Source organism: Bacillus rossius, chromosome 1 (genome assembly GCF_032445375.1).
Source record: "Bacillus rossius redtenbacheri isolate Brsri chromosome 1, Brsri_v3, whole genome shotgun sequence".
Taxonomy (NCBI): Eukaryota; Metazoa; Arthropoda; class Insecta; order Phasmatodea; family Bacillidae; genus Bacillus; species Bacillus rossius.
In genome coordinates, this window is record NC_086330.1 from 300,528,398 (window position 1) to 300,547,514 (window position 19,117).

Genomic DNA, 19,117 nt, shown 5'->3' on the forward strand with positions numbered 1-19,117 from the left:
CCAATAATGGAGCAAAAATGGGCATCCCAATTGGTAAATAGAGGACTGGAGCAGGTGGTGGGGAAAATAAAAGGGAGGGTAGTGGTAGAGGGGAGAAGGAAAATAGAATACTGATAGATGCGGTTAGATCTGGTGGAAGTGGTGGAAGCAGACAGATGCTATATTAATTAATCTATTTAAAAGGTGTTTGATAAAGTGCCGCACAAGAGGCTAATGAAAAAGGATGACAGAGTGCTAAGTTGGGTAGGAGACTTCCTTAGGGTTAGAAGACAGACGGTGAGGGTGGTAGAAATATGTTTGGAGAGGGGAAGTGACATCAGGAGTGCTACAGGGGAGTGTGTTAAAGTCCATTGTTTCCGAGAGAGAAGGACAATGCTGTGATGAAAGATGGGACAGGAGAAGAGTCTACTGGTTAGAAAAACAAGAGGTCGCCCACGGTGCTTCGCATATAGAGAAAAGTGGGCATGTCCAGCGCGACTGCCCGAATCGTGGGTGGAAACCGAAGGAAAAGGACAGCGATGCGACAGTGGGACAAAGGAGGGTGATAATTTGCAGGCTCAGGGAGCAGGAAGTCGCCTGTGGTATTCTGGGTGCCAAGGACAGGGGCATGTTCAATGGAGATGCCTGGAACGGGAACATGCCCAGTCGGGTTGCCTGATGGAAAGGGAGGTGCCACTGCAGCAAGTGAAAAAGAGCGAGGTCCATAGTAATCGCACAGTCGGAAGACGGCCGCGTTGTTACATCTGCCAAGAAGTGGGCCATATCCAGTACAATTTCCAGATGTAGGCCTATAGGATGGGTTCATAGCATGGACAACAATAGCACAGTGTTACTGGTCTGGACGAACAGGCTTAAGGAGAGGGCAGTGTCACGAACGCGGGAGACAAGGACGTGACGCGCGCCCGATACCCGGGCGTCTGGCGGGCCGCACAGCCACTGATGTCACGCGGGATTATAGCGGCCCGGCCTCGCCGGCTCCCCTACCCCTGCCCCCACGCTCTCATTCCGCTGCGCTGTTATCTATCCCCTGGCGGCCTGAGAATTCCGCGTGGAGTGGCGTGAATAAGAGCCGTTCTTCTGTATGCTTCGAGAGTTGGGTCGGCCCGGGATGACGCGGCACGTAGGTTCCAGGAAGACTGTTCCATAAATACTGCCAAGGGTATAATGTCGGCCACAAACTGAATGTACCTGACTACAGATTACGTGCCCGGCTACTGAATAGACATGCCTAGCTACCAACTGGATGAGCCTTGCCACCTACTGGATGTACGTTCCAGGCCACTGAATAGACGTGCCTGGCCACCGACTGGGCGTACCTTGGCAGCGGTCCGACTGATATGTCTCGTCCAACCTGTCTGACGTTCCTAGACAAATAACTGGATTTGGCTGGCCACAGATTGGACGTGCCTGGTTAATCAACTGTCATATAGATCTGCCGTGAAAACACATGTCGAGGCATGCAAAGTCTTGCTTCGTACGCTAAGAAGATTGCAGGAAAGGAGCAACTGTAGAAATTTGCTTGTTTTTTATCTTGTAGAAATTACATATGTTTTTTATTTGTTACTTTGATGTTTTATTGCTTGAACCTGTCTTTTATGGTAAATTTAATTACTTTATCTTTTTCGATTAGTTAAGGATCCAACTAACGACAGAAATAAACCGAGTTAATCATTAATTTAACAAGCTGAGTTTGATGAATTTAGGAATTTGACCCGAATTTCTAGCGAAATAATTACGAATTTCCAAGATGGCGGCCAAGATAGCATCGGTAGTTTGCTGACGGTTGGTAGATGAGGAACTTAAGCTACTTTTAGGCTTTTACCTTCATGTTTTATTAAATAATTTATTTTTACATAAAATTATTTTTTTTGGGCATTCGTCGAGGATGTAACCAAGGACAATAACCGATTTAATAAAAAAAAAATTAATAAGGAAATTTTTAAATGAATTTTGGAATTTTTTATGAATTTATAGCTAAATAATTACAGATTTTTGGATGTGGTGTCATCCAAGATGTCCGACAGGTCCTTATCATAGTCAACGAGCAGCGGACACGCCCAAACATTTCCTATTCCTCACGATTGACTAGCCACCACCAAGCCACCACCAAAATCGTAGTCCCATAAGGAATACATTGCACCTGAACATACCAAATCATACTGCTTATGTTATTATTTGTTATAATAATAATAATAATAATAATAATAATAAAATAATTCGTAAAGTAAAAATCATAAAATGATAAACTTTAGAGGAAGATATTTTGGGGATCTAACAAAACAATTCACTGTATTATTTTACCTTATAATTTAGATTGTGTTTCTATTTAATAATAATTATTAGAATTTAAACTTTTTAGAATGGTGTTAAACTTTACTCTGAATTAATTCGCAATGAGTTCTTGCTCTCCTATTTATCTTCCTAATATAGTTGTGGAAAAATATTTTTATATGTATTTTTCCTTTAAACAATTAATTCATCACTTAGAATGATGTGCTTTAATAAATGTATAATTTATAATTGTATAATGTAAAAGAACAGCTAATAAAATTAGAAGTCATTGAATTTATGAAAAGAAAGAAATTATTTTAATAACAATACACAATATATACACTAAGTGAAATAAAAAAAGTTTTTTTTTGTACTTAAATATATGTGTTAATTTTTTATTTGATTAAAAGTTGTATCAAACAATTGAAGTTAAGTAATTGAGACCATAAATGTGTAAATATTTCAAGGCCAAACTCTGACTTATTTAATGGTCTTTTTTTTAAGATGCATCTTTTCTTTGCACGACAGTCCCTCCCGAGAACCGAGAAGTCTTCCTGGAGTCACATCTGATCGTTATATGCCTTCAACTTCATCCGGACGGAAGGTCAGGGTGCGCCACCGCAGCATCGCCTGGCTCAGTACGCGCCTTTGCGGGGCCGGTCGAGTTTCCGCATAATTTTTTTTTTTTAATTTTTAGGTTACTACGATAGGAAGAAAATTATAAGTGTATTGATAATGGAATTTACGGGAAACTGTATAAGTTATACGATATACACAGATCACGTTTACAGTCTTTAAACTTTAATTTTTAATTGTGGGTTTTGGAAAGTTATACATTAAGTAGTGGGGAAGGTGCCCGACGAAATTATATTCCCCGAAGTGGTTGGGTTCTCTCGGCGGCCCTGCGCAGTTGTTGTGAAACCTTACATCAATGAAAATTTGATCTTCTTAAAACCCTTTGAAAAACTTAGGTTTCTACCATTTTCAGAAAACTATTTTATTTTTTAAATTACGAACCATATAGATACTAAAAATGAAGAGTTATTATGCAAACCACTTCTCACATACGAGTGGCGGTTAATTCGAAACTATATACAACACGATAACATGTTCTCAATTATTGCTATGATTGAAATAATAATTTACCTTTAACTTCTTAAAAAAATCACCTTACATGAAAATCTTAGTAAAATCTTTTACACATAATCAATTAAAGTGTATTACTAATTTATTTAAAAAAAACGAGCGAAACACAACATAATAGAAGGAAAAAAATTAGAATTAACTCTCCCCCCCCCCCCCCCAGAAACTCTTATTGCTAAACTAGAATTGGTTGTCAGGTGGAAAAATATAAAAGAAAAAAAAGTACATCGTTCATTCTGCAAAGTCATGTTGTTTACCGTCTGACGGAATCGGTTATGCCACATCGCAACAACGCATACCTCACAACTACCTCATACGTCATACGTCCTCCAGCTAATCAAGAAAGAGGATTACCATTGTTCTTGACGTGAACAGCATGTTTACGGCCGTTTTGCGCGATAACTGGTATGTGCGGTGGACAAACTAATTCAGCGGTTATACCGACCGGATTAAGGGCTCAGACCTGATCGCAGTAGAGGCACGCTTCAATGGCGTCGCCGAAGCGGAGACAGCTATATATACGACGAGCTAGGAGCGGCGAGGTTTTCTGTTCCTCTTGAGTGTTCGAGACGACGCCGGCGGCATGGAGGCGACTAAGGATGGGGCAGTCGCTCTCTTGAAAGCCGCCGGCTTCAAGATCAAGAAGGTTACGGAGGCCAGGACGGCGCGCTGGAGGTTGTCGCTGTCCCTCAAGAAGCTGAACGAAGGTATTGCAGTCTGTGTCTGGCAGATCGTCTCTCATTTGACAGTTCTCAGAAGTAGCGCCAGTGCTTCTGCCACCAGGCCCATAGCTAGATCCTGTACACACATTAGACACACATTCAACGAAAATGACATACATTGGACACACTTTCAACAAAAAAGGGCACACATAGGACATACATTCAACGAAAAAGACACACATTGAACGCAATTTCAACAAAAAGGACACTCATTAAACACCCATTCAACGAAAATGACACACATTGGATACACTTTTAACACAAAGAACACACATTGGACTGAAATTGTACGAAAATGACATACTTTTGGACACACTTTCAACACAAACGACACACATTCAATGGAAAGGACACGCATTGAGCACACATTTAACGAAAAGGACTGGCCCATTGTCAGGTACTGGTGAAGGAAAATTATATGTGTAACCATTACATAATTTTTTTAAATTATGGTTTCTTTATAATGGCACTTTAAAAGAAAATTAATTGTCACACTGTAATCTCAGGTAATAGTAGAATTTAAGAACCCCAACGTTTATTCACAAAATTTTATGTGATGATTTTGGTTGAGAGAAAAAAACTTATCATTTATATTTTTGTTTTTATTTGTTTTTAATGCCCTGTTTTAAAGTTATATGTGAAAAATAATATATATATATTGTCACGATCCACTTTCGGAGGGGGGAGAGAATCGTAGCTCTTTACATAGAAACAACTCGCTTGGCATCAACTAGTCTTAACTTCATAAAATACTTTACTGTACCTAGGATCATAGGTTCGTCATCCCGTACAGGATGTCTGGTGAGAGCTGAACTAAGGAGATTTTGCAAAATAACATAATACTAAATTAAAATTATTTTATTCTTAAAGTCAAATAATCAACATCATTATTGACGAACATTTACACATCGGGATTAAAATTTAAAACAATACTCTTCTTTACTTCCTTAACGATTGAACGACCTTACACAAGAGAGAAAATGAGAGAACTTCACTAAACACTTCCCTAGTCCTTCCGAATACCTCAAATCATAATTAATACTTAAAATTAAAACCAAGATAAGTCCATACTCACATTTTCCGAAAAGCCTTTCTTGATCGATTACTTAAAACTAACGTAGGGGCCTCTCCTGCCCTTGAACTCCCGAACGAACATTACATTTTAAAAATTATAACTAAACGACTAGTGACGAGGGCCATTGCCTCCGCCCGAAAGCTTGAAGATGACTACATTATGACCTAACTTAAATTACATTACGAATTAAACGGCTCGTGGCCTCTGGCGTTGGCCATAGCCTCCGCCCGAAAGCTTGAATTCCTACATCACGAACGAACTAACAACTCGTGACCACAGGTGAGACGCATAGCCTCCGCCTGAGTGAGCCCCGAGTCACCACTCACTTGCGCTTAAATTCGCGCGCCCTGCCGCGCCTACCATAACAAAAGCTCGTTATTGAAGTCAAATTTACTAAACAACTAACTAGAACATCTGGGAAGGCTACCCCCCCCTCTACCCCAATGTGCAGGCCACACCGCGCGGCTTGTTACGACAGCGCGCCCCAGTAACTGCGGCCCGTGGCTGCGCCAGCGCGCGGCCAAACAAACAAACAAAATTCTGCAAGCCCGCAGCGCGCCGCGCCGGCCCCGTGCCCCAATTACATGGTCACGCCACTTGCGCTGACGAGTGAACAGAGCAGCCAGCCCAGAGTCCCGTCAGTAAAGTCCCTAAATTTGATTTCAACAACCCTGCAAAATTTCAACCCGCGACATAACCCTCCCCTCACAGAGCTCGAGCCCCATCGAGCTACCTCAAAATTACAAATTGTCTTTTTCCATTAAACCATAACTATAAATTCCTCATTTCACAAAAATAATAATTTTCTTAGTTCCTTGCTGTCTAAACATACATCTAGATTCTGCATAAGATTTATTTTAAAACAACAAGTATTCATAAAATTAAATGTAAAACTTTTATCTGGTTTGTTCTCACAGGAACCTTCAGAGGCTCGAGTTCTCAATTCTAAAAAAAATTGTTCTGTTAGTGAAGCTCTCTTTACAAATTAAATTACTGTTCTTAGTTTCTCAGTATTCGTTAAACAATGTGCAAATTCTTGATAATTATTATTTTTTTTTTTCGGTTTCCGTTTATTACCATACTTCTTTCGTTCTTCAAAAAAAATTAAGTGTCCTTACAGTGTTTCAATTAATTAAACTCTTATCTCGTGAAGGTTGGTGCAACTCCTCGAAGTCAGTGTTGTCGAGAAGAGTAGCTCCCTGGGCTGGCCATCAGCAAACACCACTCAACTCCAACAGCTACTGGACTGGCTTCCAGGGCAGCTCACAACTTCTCCCCACATCTGCTTCGGAGTTGTGCCATCCTCATCACGAACAGATTACAATTCTGAAACATCATCAACAGGCATTACCATCACGCCTGACAAATACAAAACTAACTACTAAACTGCAATCGATGGGCAAGGATGCAAACACACAAAAAAATAAAATTAATTAATTCAACTGCTAACATAAAGTATCCCACCCTTAGCATAATCTAATCAGGCAAATAATTTGATAGGAAAAACTTAAGGAAGGGAAACATGACCTCCAATGATTTTCCCTAACTCTTGAGTCTTGATCTTCTCTATACAGCAAATAGTCCCCACGAAGTAACTGGGTTGAAGGTCAGTTCACATGACCCACCCATAACCTCTTCTACTCTTCTTTTCTTCTGGGGGCAACCACAATGCCCACCAATCTCTCTCCATGGTGCCGAACCAGCTATCCCATGAGAGTAAACAACGTAGTCAATAGAAGCGCAGAGGGGAAACACCAATCTCTGGCTTGTCGAGTCATAAAACTGCTTTATCTTCTTCTTCTTCTGAGTAAAAATATCTGACTAACCTTGCTTCTATTCTTCCAAACAGTAAAAGTTCATCAGGTATCTTCATGAAAGAAACATTCTAACTAATAATTCTTCATTTTTCTTCTTCTTTATTTCTGTTAGTTGTAATAGAAGGCCATGTTAGGGAGGTTATAGGGAAAAAGAGTGGCCAATTCCCACCCCATCACCCACCTAGATCATGACTAATTAACTTTTAAACTTTCTATTTCAAACAAATAAAAAAAAACATTTTTTTTTATTCAAACTTTTAAACTATAATTACTTTTACTTCATAACCTCAAAAGCTAATCAATAATTCTAAATGAAATTGTGATTTACTGCATCCTTGTTCCATCCGATCTGTTTGTTTATAACCTTTCTTGTAAAGTATAAAATTTTCAAACATTACTAATTCAAAAAAAAATTAAATTCTGGTGTCCTTTGAGTTACATTTAACTTTACTATTTCTTAGCTTGAAATAATTTAAGTTTTCAGAACTATTTCATTGTCTAATTCACAACACTTAAAAATCAACTCAAAACAACAAATCATCAAAATCAATAAGATCATCTGACCTACCTATCAGTACTGTGAACTTGAACTGTTCGTACACATTTATAATAAGCTATTGTATTTAAATTCCAACCTAAATAAGGTTTAAAAAAAACTACTAATCCCTCTGTAAATTAAGAAAATTAACTTTAAAAATTAAACTTAAGGTATTAGTTCTTTTTGACAGCTACCACAACTCACTAGTTCCATTACATTACTATAACCTAAAAAGTTCTGTAAATAATGTTTATAACAAAAAAAAACTCCAGTTATTGTCTTCCATAAAAAAATAAAACTTTACATAACCTTATTAATCTCCACTTGTAAGTCCATGGCTGCCAGCTTTCTCTTCTCTTGAATCTTCAGTCTTGGCTCTTGTTTCAGTGATCTTGTATCTTGTCTCTCGAACTCTTGTCATCTTGTAAACTGGACTGCTGCTCAGCTCATCTTAAGGAATCTGTAACAGTTTCAAAAATACATGTTAATTTAAATTACATAATTCCTGTTCTTTGGTCCTAAAAAAAAAATTGTATTATTAGTACACATTACCCTGAAACAACATTATTATTCATTGTTTATTACTTAAAAAAAATGCTTTACCATAAAATCCTTTTTTGTTCTTTTCATTAGGCCTATTTATTTTCCTTCTTCTTAATTAAATTCTGCTTCAAATGTTAATCCTAACTTAAGACCTACCATCTATTTATTATTCATTACCTACATTATTTATGTTACCCTAAAATTCCCATAAGTTTCTAATACTTCCTATCAAAGACATTCTCTCTAAAAAAAATTTACTTGTGACTCTTAACTTAACAAACTTAAAAAAAACTTTTACACTAGACTTAACTTATTATTCATTCTTAGTTACTAAATTTCTATATGTAAACTTTAGTACTTACAAACAAAAACTGCCTATTTCTCTCTACCTCTTAATCTCTTTCAATTATTACAATAATAATGTTACCTTGCATCTTTAAACTTTCTTCTTTTCAATTAAATTAGACATCTCATAACAATAAAAATTCTGCCTATACTCTTCTTATGGGTGTACAAACCAACAACAAAATTTCAAATTCTCAAGTTTCCTTATATTTAAATTATGCAATGCACATAACCTCTGTGGTGCCTGTACCCTTTTAGGCCTACCACCTTCTCCTCTCACAGCATGACAACTCTTATTCCTCGGGGTCTGTATTCACTGTTACAAATCAAATATCTCAAAAAAAATTAAAAACAAATTTATTATTTTAAGAAAACAAAAATTTACATTGAATTTACTATGGAGCCTGCAAATCTCAATGTCCCACAGCAGCTAACATGACTAAATCCCATGGAACCCCAGGTTTACATAACCTGTGCCCAAAAATTTAAGCATACCAGGCTTTCTCTGCACTGGTTTTACAGCATCACACACTATTTAGGGCCCCTGATCTGCCATCAGTCCCAAGGAGCTTTCCCACAACCCCTCTCTACACAAGCGCCTACCGCATTCCTCTCAATTGGCTATCGGTTTTACGGCATTCTTTTGGGATCCGACCATCAAGTTAGGGCTAATCGAACACTAAACCTCCATACTTCCAAACTAATGTAAATCAATTAAATTTTCTCTGTAATTTCTTAAAATCCAAATAAAAATTATTCAAACATGCCCAAGAAACTTTCAAAAAAAAAATTCATAATCTTATCTTCAAACCCTTAAAATAAAAATAAATAGATTACTCTGTTTTCTCCTTAATAACTGTAAACTGTCAACAAATATTATGTCGTAAATTTTAACTATGCTTACTGACTCTTAATCATAAAATCTCATTTGTCCTAATTAATAAACAACCGATTTCCTTAAAATCTCACTGTATCTCTCACACTCAAACTTCACTGGCTGAATATCTCAATAAATTCAAAAACAATTATCTAAACTCTTAAAGAAACTCCTCCCCAATTATTCAAATTACTTCACCTTATTTTATTTCATTACTTAAAACACCTTACTCAAAAAAATTAATTAATTCCCTTCCATTATTATTTGACCAGAAAAAACTTTCTCATTAATTAATTTATTAAAATTCAATTTCACATTAGGCAAGTACACTAACTCTCTACAGCAATGTTTCTCATTTCCCTCCTTCCTAACTGAATCCAATCTTACTTAACCTCCAGGGAATTTACCTCACAAAATAACCAAATTCACTGTAGTGCCTATCTGCTATAGGCCCACTACACAGGGGGCTCTAACCCCACCAACAAACTTCATTGAAATGGTACCCTATCCCATACAGGATAGCCACTTCGGTACTACCATGGGGAACTCCTGCCCCAAACTACTCACAACTCTCAGGATTCTCCTAACCCTTAATTCACGTAGTCAGCCCATCTCCTATGGTCTGCGCTACAGTTCCCTTTCTTCCCAGGGACACAACACCTCACCTTAGGGTCCCTCGCCCTAAAGAAAACATTAATTTTGTCTCTCTGTTCCCTTGGAGTAAATTCCCTCTACACACAAAAACTATCCTTCCCACTTTTCTCAATGCTTATCGATTTTATAATGTACCTCCTTAATAATGTTTACAAATCCCAAAAAAATATTTTTAAAACCGAGGTAGAATTTAACTAACAAAAACATAAACAACTTACAACGAAACACTTCTAGCCTATACATCATACACTTCTTAAATTAAATTACTTACATACTGAAAGTTCCTCTTCTCCTAAAACACACTTAAATTTAAATTTATTTAACCAATAGTCTATTTTCTTATCGCTAAGTTACCGTACAGCTGATCAAAACAAGGTCACGGCCTGTCCACGTCTCCGTATGAGCCCGTGACGTCACCGAATTCCATCAGGTGCGCCAACCCTCGCTTGCGGTTCCTCCGTTCTCCGCTAGGTCTCAGCACCTCCCCGTCACGTGTTCACTCTGCCACGTCCACTGACGTGTCGTTCTGAAACAACTCTCAACATTTTTCTAATTAAAACAAAACATCACTATAAATTCTATAACTCTCTTTTACATAAACTCTCGTTTTCTTTTTAATTCCTTTCTAACGTTTATCCTTCCCTCGACTGATTTAATTCGTACGTCTCGTCTCCTACGCGCACGAAAACAAAACAAACTTCTCTTGAAAATAATTCCTATTTACGACAAAAAACTTTATTTTAAATTATAATTCTCTTAACCTACAATCTTAAAATGAACTTCAATTAAATTAAACCACTTGCATTATCTCTAATAAGCATTTAACTTATAACGTATTCTCCTCACGTAATAATCCCCGATATAAATCTACAATAAATTCAACGACTTAAAACAACTTATCACTATAAACTTTATCCTTACAAGTATCCTCAAATAAACATCTGTTACGTCAAAAAAAAAAAAAAAAAAATCTCAAAGACTTCCTCCACTATAGACTAAAATTCCGTAATCCTCTCCTCAAGTAAACTCTTAGTAACCTGCTATCAGAAGCTGAAACTAACTTAATAATAAACATAAAAATCTACCTCTCTCTCTCTCCAGAAATAGAACCTATCCGGCGAACTCTACCATTTCTGTCACGTGCACCTACCCGGCGCCTCCACCATTTCTGTCACGATCCACTTTCGGAGGGGGGAGAGAATCGTAGCTCTTTACATAGAAACAACTCGCTTGGCATCAACTAGTCTTAACTTCATAAAATACTTTACTGTACCTAGGATCATAGGTTCGTCATCCCGTACAGGATGTCTGGTGAGAGCTGAACTAAGGAGATTTTGCAAAATAACATAATACTAAATTAAAATTATTTTATTCTTAAAGTCAAATAATCAACATCATTATTGACGAACATTTACACATCGGGATTAAAATTTAAAACAATACTCTTCTTTACTTCCTTAACGATTGAACGACCTTACACAAGAGAGAAAATGAGAGAACTTCACTAAACACTTCCCTAGTCCTTCCGAATACCTCAAATCATAATTAATACTTAAAATTAAAACCAAGATAAGTCCATACTCACATTTTCCGAAAAGCCTTTCTTGATCGATTACTTAAAACTAACGTAGGGGCCTCTCCTGCCCTTGAACTCCCGAACGAACATTACATTTTAAAAATTATAACTAAACGACTAGTGACGAGGGCCATTGCCTCCGCCCGAAAGCTTGAAGATGACTACATTATGACCTAACTTAAATTACATTACGAATTAAACGGCTCGTGGCCTCTGGCGTTGGCCATAGCCTCCGCCCGAAAGCTTGAATTCCTACATCACGAACGAACTAACAACTCGTGACCACAGGTGAGACGCATAGCCTCCGCCTGAGTGAGCCCCGAGTCACCACTCACTTGCGCTTAAATTCGCGCGCCCTGCCGCGCCTACCATAACAAAAGCTCGTTATTGAAGTCAAATTTACTAAACAACTAACTAGAACATCTGGGAAGGCTACCCCCCCCTCTACCCCAATGTGCAGGCCACACCGCGCGGCTTGTTACGACAGCGCGCCCCAGTAACTGCGGCCCGTGGCTGCGCCAGCGCGCGGCCAAACAAACAAACAAAATTCTGCAAGCCCGCAGCGCGCCGCGCCGGCCCCGTGCCCCAATTACATGGTCACGCCACTTGCGCTGACGAGTGAACAGAGCAGCCAGCCCAGAGTCCCGTCAGTAAAGTCCCTAAATTTGATTTCAACAACCCTGCAAAATTTCAACCCGCGACAATATAATTAAATATATGAAACACATATGTCAAGTTTGTACGAAAGACATGCTTACAGTAACATTGTGCAAGAGCTATAAATGGAAAGGAAATACATTATTGTAGCCCAGAAAGGAGATTCGAATAATCATTCCAAAATAATCTCTCTGTACCCTTATGGAAGGGAGAGGTGCTACGTCCCTGCTGACAATATTGTTTGTAGACATCTTCACGAGGTTGTCAGTGATCTTGATTAAACATCGCATGTTGTTGCTTTGCGAATAACAGTTTGAAAAATGTACACCACTTTCGATAACTGCCAACTTTGAGGTGTTATATGACACAGACTATAGCGAGTATGAAATTATAGTACCAGTGCACTTTAAAATTCTGGTATTATCTATGAAATCCTGATACTCTTTTTTTTTCTCTCGTCACAACAGAGTAGTGAAATTGAGTGTGTTCTGATGAAAGCACCATGATCTAGAATTCCACTTGGATGGTGGCCATTTTAGAGTTCTTTAAAATGGCAATTGTTTTCCAATGTTAATATTAGGAATATGGTTGTTTCTGGATAGTGGTTCAGTAGATCCCTTAACCACTAAAAGTGCATCTTAGTGGATGCGACCATCTTTGAGATGCTTCCGAATCCTCCCAATGGATGCTGATGCATCCCTACATGCATTAACTATCGATATTTCCAGGGATGCGACACTCTCACCCACTGGTACATTTAGCTTCAGAATCCTGTTTCATTTTGTTGTAACACAAGATTTCATTAGATCTTGGCATAATACTTGTGGACAACATAAATAATTTAAGTTAAAACTTAAATAGAGACAAAGAAAAATGTGAATAAAAGTTAAGTTCTAATTGCATTTAATTTTCATTATAAGTACTTTAACTATTTCGGAATTTATATTAAAAACCTTTTTTTGACCAATAATGGAGCAAAAATGGGCATCCCAATTGGTAAATAGAGGACTGGAGCAGGTGGTGGGGAAAATAAAAGGGAGGGTAGTGGTAGAGGGGAGAAGGAAAATAGAATACTGATAGATGCGGTTAGATCTGGTGGAAGTGGTGGAAGCAGACAGATGCTATATTAATTAATCTATTTAAAAGGTGTTTGATAAAGTGCCGCACAAGAGGCTAATGAAAAAGGATGACAGAGTGCTAAGTTGGGTAGGAGACTTCCTTAGGGTTAGAAGACAGACGGTGAGGGTGGTAGAAATATGTTTGGAGAGGGGAAGTGACATCAGGAGTGCTACAGGGGAGTGTGTTAAAGTCCATTGTTTTTTCACAATAATGATAAAAAAATATAGGAGATGAATTGAGACCAGGATGAGAATGTTTTCAGACGATTGTGTGGGTTTTGAGGTAGTGGGGGAAGGGGTATACCTGCATGGGGATCCGACCAGGTTATAACGATGAACAGAGAAGAACGGGATGTTGCTGAATGTTGGAAAGATGGCGGTGATTATATTCACAAGGAAGAGGAAGGTAACAATGAAATTTTACAGATGGAAGAGGCGGGAAATCAAGGAGGCAGAAGAGTATAAATACCTGGGGGGTGACCCTGCAAAATAATCTAAAATTGCCCAAACAGGTTCAGTGAATGGTGAGTAAGGGAAGGAGGGTGCTGGGGTTGCTTGGAAGGACCATACAGGGATCAGGAAGGAGGGTAAGGAAAAGGCATACTCCATATTGGCCAGACCAATATGGAGTATGCGGCTGTGATCTGGGATTCCTACCTAGTGACTGGGGAAGCTGGAGAAGGTGCAGCCAAGAGTAGCGAGGTGGGTGTACGCATGTCGAGGATAAGTTAAAGGCAAGAGGGTGAAATGCATAGTCCATTTGATATGTTAAGGAGTTGAGGTGGGAAGAATTACAGGTGAGGAGAAGAGTATAAAGATTGGTCAGGCTGTTTAAGGTGAACAGCTGGGCACTAGGATACGCAGAGGTGGGTATAGAGATCATGGGTGGAAGCTCAAGAGGGAATGGAGGGGAACTGAAAGAGGGAGGCACGCCTTCCTCACGAGGTCAGAGGAGTGAAATGGGCTGGAGGAAGGAATGCGGGGGACGAGTGATTTAAGGGACCTGAGGAAACGATTGAAAAGGGAGGGGGGAGAGTGAGAAATGGGGAGGACTCCTTGCCATCAGGTAAAAGCCCATTGCGAGTGTAACAAATCAAATCAAAAACAATGGTGTAGTTATTTACGATTGAATCTCAGTAGATATACATCACCATTAGTGTCCTTTTCATTATGGCTGCATAAGCTAAGGGATGTAGGGATGTGTGCGGTATGGACACACTTTTTTGTTCTTGGAAACAAGCCATTTATAATATTTGACGGGGCCGGATGGTAGAGGGTCCAAACAAGGCGCTCTCGGTCACATCCCCAGCGAGGTCACATTGGGAAACGTGGTGGATGTTGACAAGAGCCGGTGGAGTTCCTTGGAGTTCTTCTTTTTCTCCTACCAAGCTTTCCGTAGCCACTCCACGCCCTCCTCAGCATGGCCGCCGAGAGAAACTAAGGGTCCGGGGGCAAATAGCTTTGTCGGACCACCTCCCCGCAATTTGATGCACAAACTTTTCAAACCCCACAATTAAAATACACACAACCACATACACCCACATATACACGCGCGCACACACACACACACACATATAAAGAGTTTAAACGTTACTGTAACCATAGATGAAATTTGATCTGTGCATATCGCATTTTTGTAAGGTTTTCTATGAATTATATTAACAATAGACTTGTAATTATAGTCCTATCAGGGTAAGCCCAAGCATTAAAAAAAATATATCTCGACATACAACCGAGATCCTGGGGATTTACCCCTTGCCTCCCCTCTTCCCCTCCCTCCCGGTGGTCCTGCCCACCTCATTCCACCTCACAGTTCTGTCCCTGGGCAGGGCAGCCGGATCCTGTGAGTCCACCCCATTTTATCCATGCCGACCCTGCCACAGGTGGGTCGCCACACGTGGAACTTTTATTTTAATATACGGGATGATGCATGAGCAGTTACCATCGTTCACAGGGCTTAGGCTGGGTTTACAGGCTGCGCAAAGATCGTAACACGCAACGCAAGATAATCGTAGTCGTTTTTTTAAAGCACGCAAGTTCCAACAAGTCACCAAACTTATAACTTAAAGTGGTAAAAGAGTAGAAAACAATTTTCTTCCCCGGGCTCCTTTTGATATTCATATTTATCGTGAAAACAAAATAAATTGTATGTAATTTTGGTTTCTAAGTGCTATTATCTTTTTGATTGTGTAAATGTTTGACAAGTGTAAACCTGGTATATATAATAAAAATAACATTATGGCCCCTTCTATGAACATAACGTTTGAGTCTTTAAAAGTCATCGAAACACTCTCCCAATATGGCCGTTAGAAACGCAAGCCAAAATGCAAGAAAGATGGAAGCTGAAGAAAAATATTTATGTTTCGTTATTGCGCCTAGCGTAGTTTGTAAACCCGTAATATATAATGCGGTCGCTGAAAATTTTGCGTAGTTTATAAACCATAAAACCATACTCTGGAGCGAAATGAGTCATAATGCCGGCCCTATTCCCAATATCGACCGTCTCCGAGGCTAGAAGCCTTTCAGCGCGCTGAGCAGCCTAGGTTGCGTCAGTGCTCGCCTGAGGCTACAGGGGGAAGTTGGAGGGAGAAGTCTGCTGACGGAAAATGGGGGGGGGGGGGGGGGGGAGATAGTGAGGGAGAGAGGGAGATATTTATACTTGTCCCATTGTACGGTCGTTAGTGGGGCAAGGCTTGCCAATACTTCACTCACTCTCGCCCGCCGTCGCAGTGCAACAACCCTACCGCACAGCGAGGTGCTTGCCCCCGCAGACATGTTCCCGTTACTTCTTTAGTGATATCTCTCCGAGTGTGATGAATAAATACCTAAATTGTATTTTCAAATAATATTTAGTGACGCGAATAACACGCATTTTACGCACCCGCCGCTAGAACTCGTTGCCGGAGCAGCTACGTCGACTAATAAAACATTTGATTAGCAGACCGAGATTTTAAACTATTAGAAACGGTTTTGATAAAACAAAAAAAAAACCTTGAAAAAAAAATACTAAAACCAGGCTTTGAATCTGATTTTCGACAAGGAATTTTATAAAATACTGTAAATTTTGTTAAAATTCATTTAAAAGCTAATACTAAAAAATTTCCTTTTGGATTTGTGAACTTTGGTTAACGCCATCCGCCATAGAAGGCAGGACATATTTCCGTTCAATGCGACTTTATTTTCATTCACGAAATTACTCCCACCAAATGCCGTATATCGAGAGCTAAGATGTTACCCATCAAAAATTCTGATATGTTTCTGGAGAACTACACAGCTGGAGAAAGTGGACGAAAAACTGAGCTGCGGTAACAATATCTTGGTTCTGTTGATATTTCAGTATATCTCAAATATATCTTAAATGACGTCACACTATAAAAATTTATTTTTTGGTCTGATGCATCTCAAATCTAAATTGGAAATTAAATAATTCATTGTAGCTCTGGGTGAAATTTTTTGTATTTGTTATGGTTTTTGTGCATTTAAAATTTTTTAAAACCTCTATAAATTTTACTCTCATTTATACCTACTAAATACATAATAAAATAAATTTTCAGTGATTTTTAAATCGATAGGGACATCATTTGCTTTAAACATTTAAAGATACTTCGCATATTATTATTATTGTTATCTAACCTTTATAACACCCTTAATCGCCCATGTGTTCTTCACGGAAACGGACGTCATTTCCGTTTCCGTTAGGCACAATTTTGATTGGCTAATTGCATTCAACATCCAACATATTTTAGAACCCGTCCTTTATGCAAAATATTTTATGGGAACTTGCCATCCAACTGGTCAAACCAACATGGCTGCACTGGTTAAATTTTTTGGTGATTTCCTAAGCCTCAAACTTTATTTGACAAGACATATTGGAAGGTGTTGGAAACGAAAGTTTGACTGCGTTACATGGCCTTACACGAAACGGATATTGTTCCAGTAGCGAGTTCTGTTCGGTTCACAGAAAACGTCTGGCGAGTTTCGCGCGAGACTCCGCCAACCGAGACGTTATTTAGAACGATCCACGCTAAACCACCTTGACCTTGAACCCTTTAAAACACATTATAAACGTGAACTGGAGTTGCGTAATGTTCGCTGTTAGCCCTCAACCCCCGCCCAGCCCTGCCACTGTCCCACTCAACTTATACGAGTTTGACACGCTGACTAGAAACGGGGCATTCGCAACAGGTGAAAATGTTGCGTCATTATTTTGTTTTGGAAACACGCCAACAACGTGCTAAAAAAACTAGCAGGTCAACGAGAAATATAAGATTCATTGAACCCTAGTCAGATAAGCGTACGCGTTTCTTCGGAATTTTATTGTTTCGCTTTTATTAATGTAAAACGTAGGGTGTGTTAGGTCTATTACGTAAATAAAGTTTTCGTAAAATTTCGTTTTATTCTATTCCGAGGAGTGCAGGTTTTCACAAGTCTAAGTGATCGTTTACTAAAATGAAAAATTGGCAAAGTCATATTAACGACATTAAAAATACTGTAAAAAACTTGAAAATGTGTTAAATCCCACAAATTGGCTTTTTTCTTTCCCGACATAACTAAAACTAAATGTATTTTGTAGGAGGAGTCCGAGTTAGGGAGGGATCTAGGTGCGTCTCAGGCTGAAGCATATACGCCTAGTCATGCTGGTGATCAGCCATGCAGGTAGAGGGTCGAATGCATCGTGTGCTCTGTTCGGGGATTGGCCAGCCATGGCAGCGATTGGCGCCATGACTAACTCCCCTATCTCAAAACTAGCTTGAAACTATGTTGTTGGGGCCAGGTAAAGCCTGCACAGAGACAGGGAAAATCCTGGGCACTTACATGCGGGATGCAGTTTGCATGCATAATGTCGTAGGAGAATACAGGAGACAGAGGATGGTCTGGATGAAGAGTTGGTCGGGGCAGAAAGAGTCGACCATGCGGGGGTTGGGAACTTGGACGCAAGCGCCCCTGGTGGCGGGTTGCTGCACCCTCGCCCACACGGTCCACAGTAGCACCTAAAAACTAAGTAACAACGAAAAACAACCAAACTTTCAAAATAGGCACTTGATTACTATACCTACATAATGCCCATAAAAGGATGTCCCAGTTATAAATTTTTATATTAATCGTAAGCGTTGTAGAGTTTTGGTTCCAAATCATAATTAAAGTGTATCTCAAACAGTTTTGGATATCGTATGCGCGAATAATGCTTTTTTTTTTTCTCGCTTGCAGCGCCACCTACGCAAAATGGCGGCTCCTGAGCGTAAAGCGTTTTGTGTTCTGCAATTTGCTCAGAGCGAATCTGTAGTTTCAGCCCTCTCCATTGGAATCTCTTTGTACGAGAGTGGTTAAACCTAAACGTCGAAGTCCCTGACTGTTGAATTGGACGTAATGATTGAGAGCTCTTTTTCGCTGGCCACCACGTCACTTGACATAACGCCATGCGATTTTTTTCCCTTTGGAGCTTTATAAAAGATCGTGTCTACGTTCCGCCGCTACCTAATGTTTAGCCAGAGTTGAGACACAGGCTATTGATTCCATTACTCCGGACGTGGTAAGTGTGGGAAGAAATGGACTCGAGGTTGGATGTGTGCCGTAGGTATAACAAAAGGTGCACATATTGAACACTTATACAAAAAAGAAGCTAAGTTATATTACAATCAATTTGATGATTGAGTTATTGTAAATAGTCTAAATTAAACCGTTATAATATACCATTCAAACTGGGACATTCTTTTATGGACATCCTGTATTTAACACCGTATGTGCGCCCTGCAGAGGCTGTCTCATCGAGTCGGAGTCCAT

General features: G+C 39.3%; 1 protein-coding gene across 1 annotated transcript in view; it reads left to right on the forward strand.

Annotated features, from left to right (window-relative positions):
• Nucleotides 1-3,961: 3,961 nt before the first annotated feature.
• Nucleotides 3,962-19,117, forward strand: part of LOC134527819 (MAP kinase-interacting serine/threonine-protein kinase 1-like) — a 49,690-nt gene continuing 34,534 nt past the window's right edge. Inside the window, exon 1 of the mRNA XM_063360767.1 lies at nt 3,962-4,121. Within this exon, the coding sequence (XP_063216837.1) occupies nt 3,998-4,121 (124 nt within the window). The 5' untranslated portion in view covers nt 3,962-3,997. The remainder of the gene's footprint in view (nt 4,122-19,117) is intronic.